Source organism: Oncorhynchus gorbuscha, linkage group LG20 (genome assembly GCF_021184085.1).
Source record: "Oncorhynchus gorbuscha isolate QuinsamMale2020 ecotype Even-year linkage group LG20, OgorEven_v1.0, whole genome shotgun sequence".
NCBI lineage: Eukaryota > Metazoa > Chordata > Actinopteri > Salmoniformes > Salmonidae > Oncorhynchus > Oncorhynchus gorbuscha.
In genome coordinates, this window is record NC_060192.1 from 29,976,483 (window position 1) to 29,986,896 (window position 10,414).

The following is a 10,414-nucleotide window of genomic DNA, read 5'->3' on the forward strand; positions in this document are numbered from 1 at the left end:
TCTGCATATTTCCAGACATGGCGTATGAGAGTGCAATGAGATACCAGATGGGCTGGACAATACTTTTCTTGTCAATCATCTTCAAAAAACCTGTGCTTAAACTGGAAATTAACTAATCCTCCATCGTTTACACAATGGAAAGGTCCAATTCTTTAACTGAATGTTGAAAGTGCGTGGGTGATAGAGAGAAACAAAATGGGGCAGTTTAAGGCCATGTGGCAGAGAGTGATGCTGGAGGTGGGGGTGTGAACAGGTGTTGTCTGGGCAGGGGTGATGTTGTGGATATTTGTGTGTGTCTGTATGTTGTAGTTTATATGTGGATGTTTTGTATTGTAAAACAAATTATGAAGCATTATTAGACCTTTGGAACTATCATTCAATACCAGCTTGTTCATTTTCACTTGTGACAGGAAAAGTGGAAGCTGAGGAGGAGCACGTGGACAGGCAATCTGACTGGTCTGTTAGGATGGAGAAGTTGCTCTCAGATTCACTGACGCTGCCAGTTTGGGCAACCAGACTGTACTCACGAACAGGACAGACAAGCTCAGTGAAGTTAGACTGGAAGCAAACACCTTCGGAGATGTGAAGCCAGGCCTTCAAAGGTTAGAGGTTATGTAATAAGAGATTTGATTTACACTGTAGATAACAGTACCACTTGTAAGATACAAAGATTATAATGAAGTGCAGTGAATGGTAAAGAGCCATCAGTGATAAATAGTACCTCTACAGTGTCCTTGTCAAGAAGGTCCTTCAGGTTCTTTCCTGGATTAGGCACAATGGGAATGAGGATGAATCTCAGTCGTTCTCTACAAAGAGATGGGGTCAGTTCAGAATCAAGAGTATCACTTTTTTTTCAGAGGAAGAACGGAGGGGACTTTGATTTTTTTCTCATGTAAACTATACCCCTTGATTTTAGTCTTTATTTGGGGCCTAAGTGTGGCGTTCACTTCTGTTGGCAAACCCACCTTTCCCTGTAGACCAGCATGCAGGCCAATATGAAGAGTGTCATGGTACCCACTAATGACAATACTGGCTTCCACACAGACATTGAGCTGCCAGATATTTCTAGGCCAAAGAGAAAGGTTGACCTAACAAAGTCCTGACAGAAGTCTGAGCACTACTTTATAACCATAAAGCAAAGCAGAGATTTTGTATGTATTTACCTGTGATGTTATTTCCCTTCCTGGAATCCCATTGAATAGGCTGACTCCATTCACTCCAGAACTTGGACTCACCACACATGTCATTTACTCGTGCTCTCACTTGAAACTCATACCGACTGCTCTTTAACGGGAAAGCCACAGCATACTTCTGTTCCTTGCTTGGAGTAGATGTCTGAAGAAAGGAACAAAGAGAGTAGAGGAGAGAGAGAGTTTTTTTCAAAGATTTGTCCAGCATTTTGTTGAAAAATGACCAGTAGTCTAGTGTCCAAACAGTGGTCCAACTCCTGAGTCCTGATCCATGCCCACCTTCCACTTGTCGCCGTTTATTCTGTAGCGAACTTCACTCTCAATGCATAAGGTGTTCTTGCTGTTGTTCCAGTACAGATTCAGCTCTGGGTCTTTGTTCATCTCAACTGACAGGTTGACAGGAGGGTAAAGCTTCACTAGAAAAAGCGTTAAGGAGGGTCAAATGTTAACGACACATCAAATGAAAAACACACGTTAAAAAGCCTAAAGATGACTATTGCTCTTCATGTTACATGCTGTTCTGTATGTAAGGTTCTGATTTGATTGAGAAAAATAACCTACCCATGCTTTTCAGGTTATGGTCCTGCACATAACTGTTGTTCTGATGGACCAGCTTGGTTGTCAGTGTTCTAAACCTGTCAGACTTGTCATAGGACAGTCTACATCCCACAGCATAACTCTCCTCCTGGAGATATGTTGTGCACTCCTCCATATTACCTTTGATGAACCTAAACACATACCATGTGAAATTGATGGATGAGAATTAGTACCAAAGATTTGACAGTCACTATCACATCTCTCTAGGTCTCGAAATCCCTTTCAAGGAGGAAACTCACTCACTTCAACCACAAACAATGTGTAGCATCCATCACATTGATGCACGGCAAGCATTTTGTACCAAAGAGCTCAACACCCATCGCCCAACACATATGTTGAAAGTAAGACAGGGTACTGCCATTGCACTAACCTTTTGTGGAAGAAGTTGTAGTTGACCTCTGGACTCCCCTGTTCACTCCAGGTGCAGTTGACATAATCCAGGTCAATGATCAGGCAGTTTACATCTGCAAAAGCATCAGAAATTTCCATTAAAACCTCCTAAGGTCGATTTCTACACCCGCGTGGACATCTAATTAGCGTAATACAAACATCCTCAATATAAATATCTCTCACTTTAAGCTAGAGATATCTGTTTTCTTTTCATTGGAAGCATTCAAATCCACCGCATCCGCCTATGTAACACTTCCCCATCTGAGGTGAAAGGTGACAGAGCTAGAGTGTTTGTCAGACCTGGAGACATCCCATCTGAGGTGAAAGGTGACAGAGCTTGAGTGGTGTTTGTCAGACCTGGAGACAGCCGATCTGAGGTGAAAAATCGATCTTATCATAAAATCGACTGTAGGGTCCGAACGGTTTGGCTTACCAACTATTATGATGACTCTATGGAAGGATGACTCCCACAAGCGTCTTGGGACTCGCCTGAAGTTGGTCCAGCCGATATGCCAACTTCTATTAATATGACCCCTCTGTGTAAATGTTTGTGTAATGTGTATGACCCCTCTGTGTGTAATGTTTCTAGGACGCCCACAGGTCTCACAAGACTTGTCTGAAGGTCCCCCGGTACCAGTCAAAAACATTTATCGAAGTATACATATGGAGACTGTTTAGTGCCAAAAATAAGGGGTTAAATACATGTATATCTCTCAGATATAGGACAGACACTTCAGAACACATTTCCTTTAGATTTTGTTGTTGTTAAGGGACTGTTGTTCCATGTAGGGAATCTGTTATTCAATGTGTTTGTGTGGGCTAATAGCAGTAAGCCCCCAAATAATTATTATCTGAGTTTTTTTCGCCCCTGCCTACTGGAGTCCTCCTTGCTAGCTAGCTGGAACGACACGGGTAGAGAACATCCTTCGCGGCCACCTGCCCTCAGCGTCGTTAACAGAACTGCGGGAAAACAGTGCCCGACAGGCAGGGGTGAAGGACACTGTCGACCGTTGTACGGCTAGCTAGCCACAGTTGTCGCCCTTGCCCCTTCTGTGGGGTTTATCGGCGGCTGGCATCCAACATTACTGTGCATTGACGCCACCTACTGTACTGGAGCGCCCCCACCTCCCGCCTGTCCTAACTTAAAAATGGACCAATAGATGAATAAAGAGGGGTTCCTGCACCTGCAGGAATGCTCACATGCATGAACGCCTCGAATTACATGCCACAGTTGCACCCTTCTCATAAAAACAGCTGGGCGTAAAAAGGTCACAAACTAAACTTTTTTTTTCTCTTGCAAAAACCATGCTTCAGTGACCACGTTTCCATCTAACCATTTCATGCAGATTAATTACCTGACGCATAAAAAGCCACGAAGGGGCTGATGGAAACATGAAATACCAGTACAATTTTAAAATGCAGACAGACAATTTGTCAGATACACATGGTAGAATCTTTGTGCGTCTGGAAAATGAATTATGTGAGAAACGGCTGTGGAGATGCGTTTATGCGCAAATATTGATATAATAACCATCATATCCAAGTAAAATTGGGAGTCACAAGATTATATGTTCTGTGATCCTCCCACTACGGCTCGGGAAAGCATGCAATTTATAAGGATACAGATTAATTAAATTATGATAAACTTCACAAGGTGGTGAATGTGCAAGCTTGATACTCCTTTCCTATAAATATATAGGGTATTATTCTGGTGACATGATGATCGATGCTTGGCTGCCGTTTGACAAATACAAATATCGTTCTTATCCATAATGATCTCATGTATCTACCAGCAGTTGGCTAAACCGCATGTGCCAAGACCAGAGTGGGTACATTTGCTATGTAATGCAACCGTTTTTGTGACAAAACTATCAGTAGAGTTGACAATCTGATGGAAACCCATTTAACTTGTATTTTTCATTCGGTACATGTGCATTTAAAGGCAAACTTCATTTTTATATGCATTAGGTCACACGCACAGACTTTCAAAATTCAGTTTGATGGAAACACATCTCTGGTGGGAAAATGCACATCTTTGTTAATGCAGATTTTTGGAATATTCACATGAAGATCTGATGGAAACATAGCTCGTTTCTAATAAAATTGAAGTGGTTGAAGTGTTTCCATGTCCCATTTAGTTAAATTGTGCATTATTAAACTGGTGAAAGCCTATGTGCCCTCCCACATATCTGTTTCATGTCTCAGGTATATCCTACGTCTCAAAATCCACCCCTGTTGAAAATGTTCATCTTTAGATAGATAGTTTCTCCGATATCTGCCATTTTCATTACGTTGCTTTAGTCAAATAAACCTGGGTCAATGGAAACCTGCCTATTGAAAACCTATTGAATCCTTTAAAGGGGAGCTGTGGTATATCAAAATGAGTTGCATAATTACATTTGATGTTACCAGATTTTTAAGAGACAAATCAGATAACATATTAAGGGGTCTATACATTCATGTATATCATGACTACACTCTTAGAAAAACAAGATGCTATCTAGAACCTAAAGGGGTTATTTGGCTGTCCCCATAGGAGAACCCTTTTGGTTCCAGGTAGAACCCTTTACACTTAGTGGTCTACCTGGAATCAAAAAGTGGTCTACCTGGAATCAAAAAGGGTTCTCCTATGTGGACAGCCAAATAACCTTTTTCTAAGATTGCAGAGTACTTTTCCACTATCACATTGAGTTAAATTAATCATTTTATCAGTATGTGAATGTATGAGACAAGATGGATGGCCATGTCAACCCTGGGTTAGGGTTAGGGTTGGGGTTAGGGAAACCACAAAGTAGTTGACGTCAATCTCAGACTAGCAGGGCAATTTTTGTGTCACAGCAGCAATAGAAATGGCACAAGAAACAGTCTTTAGTTCCTGTTTCTTAGTAATTTGTCTTTCCAAGAAGAGGCCATCATTGGAAAAAAAACCTATGTTTCCATATATAGGTTATGTAATAGTTTGATCACATTAATTAATAGAGTACCTGATATGAAATGGCATTGGCCTATAAAAGAGTAGGCCTATAACTTATATATGTTACCATTTTACTATGTAATTCAGAAGTTAATAGTAGGTAAATAGTAATAAACTAAATAAATATAAAGTTGAACCAAAAACATGACAGAAAATTACAAATACAATAACAACAAATCATTGTCAACTGAGAGCATGAAACCAACAACTCACAATGAGAGTAGGCCTACACCAAATCAAGGGACAAACTAAAACTCATTCCCTGATTAACACAATAAATTATAATAAATCCTCCTATGACTAGGTCAAAAACAGTATCGAAAGTTGAAGGCACATTGGCCAGATGTGTTTTCATTGCACCAGGTCTTAAACATGTTTAATAAACTAACATTATTCATAAATATTTAATATCACAGGTGTAGCATCCAACAGGACAATCTTACTGTGTGTGGAGGGAGCCTCATATCCTTGGAGAGAGACGAGGAGAAACAGCCAGCTTCCAAACATCTTCATGTCAAAATGTGTCTTCCTCTTCACTCCCCTTTACTTCCTCTCTTTTATACAGCTACGGTAGGCCTACATGTGTGCTACATTTCCTGTGGCAGTGGCCACATCAACTACTCTATAAAAAATACAGGAAAAGTCTGCCAATCAAAGCAGCTAAATAACAAGCAAACAATGTTATAACACATATATTAACTATCTACAAATGGATATATAAACATGTATAATCTGATCCTTCAATTAAAGGGTTACCCATAATTGTTTCTGACAGTTTTAAAGAATGAGTGGAACACCTTGCATTCTGGATAGGGTATGCATTAATCCATGAAGCAATGTATGACATCCATTGTGGATATTGAGAAAGAAAGAAAGAGAGAGAGTATTTCACTTTTAGTATGTATGACATCCATTGTGGATATTGAGAAAGAAAGAAAGAGAGAGAGTATTTCACTTTTAGTATGTATGACATCCATTGTGGATATTGAGAAAGAAAGAAAGAGAGAGTATTTCACTTTTAGTATGTATGACATCCATTGTGGATATTGAGAGAGAGAGTATTTCACTTTTAGTATGTATGACATCCATTGTGGATATTGAGAGAGAGAAAGAAAGGGAGTATTTCACTTTTAGCTTCCCGATCAAAAAAAACCCCCAGAAAACCAAAGAAAATTAACAACAATTACAAATGGTTTGATGAAGAATGCAAAAACCTAAACAAACAACGACACGAAGAGTTATCTATCCAAAATGGAGATGTATGGTTAAATCACTTCTCCAATCTTTTTGGCTCTATAACAAAGAACAAACAGCAAAAACATATACATGATCAAAACCAAATCTTAGAATCAACTATTAAAGACTACCAGAACCCACTGGAGTTACCTTGAAAGAACGACAGGACAAAATAAAAACCCTCCAAACCAAAAAGGCCTGTGGTGTTGAAGGTATCCTCAATGAAATGATAAAATATACAGATAACACATTTCAATTGACTATACTTAAACTATTTCATATCATCCTTAGCTCTGGCATCTTCCCCAATATTTGAAACCAAGGATTGATCACTCCAATCTGCAAAAGTGGAGACAAATTTGACCACAATAACTACAATGGGATATGCGTCAACAGCAACCTTGGGAAAATCCACTGCATTATCATTAACAGCAGACTTGAACATTTCCGCAGTGAAAACAATGTACTGAGCAAATGTCAAATTGGCTTTTTCCAAAGTATCGTATGACAGACCACATATTCACCCTGCACACCCTAATTGACAAACAAACAAACCAAAACAAAGGCAAAGTCTTCTCCTGCTTTGTTGATTTAAAAAAAGCCTTTTCACTCAATTTGGCATGAGAATCTGCTCCACAAATTGATGGAAAGTGGAGTTGGAGGGGCTTAAGCCCCACCCCCTTTAACATGTATACAGTTGAGGTCAGAGGTTTACATACACATAGGTTGGAGTCATTAATAAACTAAATAAATATAAAGTTGAACCAAAAACATGACAAAAAAATTACAAATACAATAACAACAAATAGTTGTCAACTGAGAGCATGAAACCAACAACTCACAATGAGAGTAGGCCTACACCAAATCAAGGGATTTGGAGTCATTAAAACTCATTTTTCAACAACTCCACAAATTTCTTGTTAACAACCTATAGTTTTGGCAAGTCGGTTAGGACATCTACTTTGTGCATGACACAAGTAATTTTTCCAACAATTGTTTAGAGACAGATTATTTTACATATAACTCACTGTATCACAATTCCAGTGGGTCAGAAGTTTACATGCACTAAGTTGACTGTGCCTTTAAACAGCTTGGAAAATTCCAGAAAATTATGTCATGGCTTTAGAAGCTTCTGACAGGCTAATTGACATCATTGAGTCAATTGGAGGTGTACCTGTGGATGTATTTCAAGGCCTACCTTCAAACTCAGTGCCTCTTTGCTTGACATCATGGGAAGATCAAAAGAAATCAGCCTCCACAAGTCTGGTTCATCCTTGGGAGCAATTTCCAAACACCTGAAGGTACCACATTCATCTGTACAAACAATAGTACGCAAGTATAAACACCATGGGACCATGCAGCCGTCATACCACTCAGGAAGGAGACGCGTTCTGTCTCCTAGAGATGAACGTACTTTGATGCGAAAAGTGCAAATCAATCCCAGAACAACAGCAAAGGACCTTGTGAAGATGCTGGAGGAAGCAGGTACAAAAGTATCTATATCCACAGTAAAACGAGTCCTATATCGACATAACCTGAAAGGCCGCTCAGCAAGGAAGAAGCCACTGCTCCAAAACCGGCATAAAAATAGCCAGACTACGGTTTGCAACTGCACATGGGGACAAAGATTGTACTTTTTGGAGAAATGTCCTCTGGTCTGACGAAATAAAAATAGAACTGTTTGGCCATAATGACCATCGTTATGTTTGGAGGAAAAAGGGGGATGCTTGCAAGCAGAAGAACACCATCTCAACCATGAAGCACGGGGGTGGCAGCATCATGTTGTGGGGGTGCTTTGCGGAAGGAGAGACTGGTGCACTTCACAAAATAGATGGTACCATCAGGAAGAAAATGATGTGGATATATTGAAGAAACATCTCAAGACATCAGTCAGGAAGTTAAAGCTTGGTCGCAAATGGGTCTTCCAAATGGACAATGACCCCAAGCATACTTCCAAAGTTGTGGCAAAATGGCTTAAGGACAACAAAGTCAATGTATTGGAGTGGCCATCACACAGCCCTGACCTCAATCCTATAGAAAATTTGTGGGCAGAACTGAAAAAACGTGTGTGTGCAAGGAGGCCTACAAAACTGACTCAGTTACACCAGCTTTGTCAGGAGGAATGGGACAATATTCACCCAACTTATTGCGGAAGAATGTGGAAGGCTACCCAAAACGTTTGACCCAAGTTAATAAATAAATAAATACTTGTTTTCCACCACAATTTTCAAATAAATTCATTAAAAATCCTACAATATGATTTTCTGTATTTTTTTTCCTCATTTTGTCTGTCATAGTTGAAGTGTACCTATGATGAAAATTACAGGCCTGTCTCATCTTTTTAAGTGGGAGAACTTGCACAATTGGTGGCTGACTAAATACTTTTTTGCCCCACTGTATTTGCACACCGCCCACAAAATGAGGTGGAAATTGAGCTGCACTTCCTAACCTCCTGCAAAATGTATGACTATATTAGAGACACATATTTCACAAGGGATTACACATATCCACAAATAATTCAAAACCAAACTCCCATATCTACTGGGTGAAATACCAGTGTGACATCACAGCAGCAAGATTTGTGACCTGTTGCTACAAAAAGGGGCAACCAGTGAAGAACAAACACCATTGTAACTACAACCCATATTTATGTTGATTTTAATTTCCATTTTGTACTTTAACCATCGTTACAACACTGTATACTGGATATATACATAATATGACATTTGAAATGTATTTATTCTTTTGGAACTTCTGTGAGTGCAATTTTTATATTATTTATTTCACTTGTTTATTATCTACCTAACACATGTTTCCCATGCCAATAAAACGCCCTTGGGAGAGAGAGAGATCATGAAACATACTAGGCTATTTTCATAGTCCTTTAAGTAATTTATTATTTTTTAAAATTGTATTTATGACGAGCAAAACACATTTTTGCGTTTAATAATTAGATGGGCACATCATGCAACTTTTATTTAGAAGAATTCAAAGATTATGTTATCAAGTTTGTTTTACTGGCAGAAAGACACGGACTTGCAAGCTAATAGCCAACTAGCGTTACCAAAGACAGTGGCCTTTTCTCACTTAACTTTGCTCAACTCCTGCATCCTCTCGCCTCCTTTTGAAAAAATGTCAAAGGTTTCAAGAATAAATTGTGAGGAGAAGGAATGTGGACGAAAATGCGCTTTTATGAAATGAGGCTCCTCTCCTCCCGCATTATCAGGCAAATAAAGTTTAGTGGAATCACAAAATACATTTGTAAAGTGACAAAACACATTTAGCTTGTGCAATACATTTTATAGATACAATGATAATTAGTATATAATTTTAAATGTTTGCTTGCATTTTCCCGTCGAGAAAACAATAACCACTTCAAAGGGGGTGTGGCAAATATATATATAAATATAAAAAACTATTCTGCGAAGGACTCCTGCAGAAGGATAAACATGACTATCCTCGATGAAAGGTGACTATTGAGGAGGGGAGGACTCTCCGGTTTACCTACTAACAAATTGACACTCTCTTCGACCACTTATTTGGTAACGGAGAACGGACTTCTCGATTTTATCCAAATTACTGAGAAAAGGGGCAGTGAAACCACTGTGGCCATGTTCGAAACACTCTTGTATAATAAGAACGTTCAAGAGCATCAAATACATGATGCATTGTGGGTAAATAGTGACTGATTTAAAAAATAATACTAGTTATTTATGATTCAAGGTTTGATTTGAAGATCAGTCCGGCTGTGGCTTGCACTGTCAGCTCCAATGTCGAACAAGCTCTACGGCATTACACTTCCGCCTAAATGCGCAATAGCCGAGAAGCCAGAGGTACTAAGCCTGGGGACAAGATTACTGGTCTTTTAGTAGAAGGATATTATGCTGGCAGCACGATTGAGAATTTGTATTCTTCAAAATAAGAGTCACCCTGCAAAGACATGCTACATTTGGGGAATCTCGATTTGTTCTAGCACTCAAGTGCAGTACAACTGTTTTTCACAGCATTGCAACCACTTCATGTGACG

At 39.3% G+C, this 10,414-nt stretch overlaps 1 protein-coding gene across 1 annotated transcript; it reads right to left on the reverse strand.

Annotated features, from left to right (window-relative positions):
- Positions 1-372: 372 nt before the first annotated feature.
- LOC124006885 (cytokine receptor common subunit gamma-like) lies at positions 373-2,276 on the reverse strand. The gene is made up of 7 exons (XM_046317076.1): positions 2,158-2,276; positions 1,752-1,918; positions 1,470-1,606; positions 1,164-1,335; positions 966-1,065; positions 722-806; positions 373-594 (listed from the first exon to the last, which is right to left on the reverse strand). The coding sequence occupies exons 1-7, from the start codon at positions 2,274-2,276 to the stop codon at positions 373-375; spliced, it is 1,002 nt and encodes a 333-aa protein (XP_046173032.1).
- Positions 2,277-10,414: the final 8,138 nt, after the last annotated feature.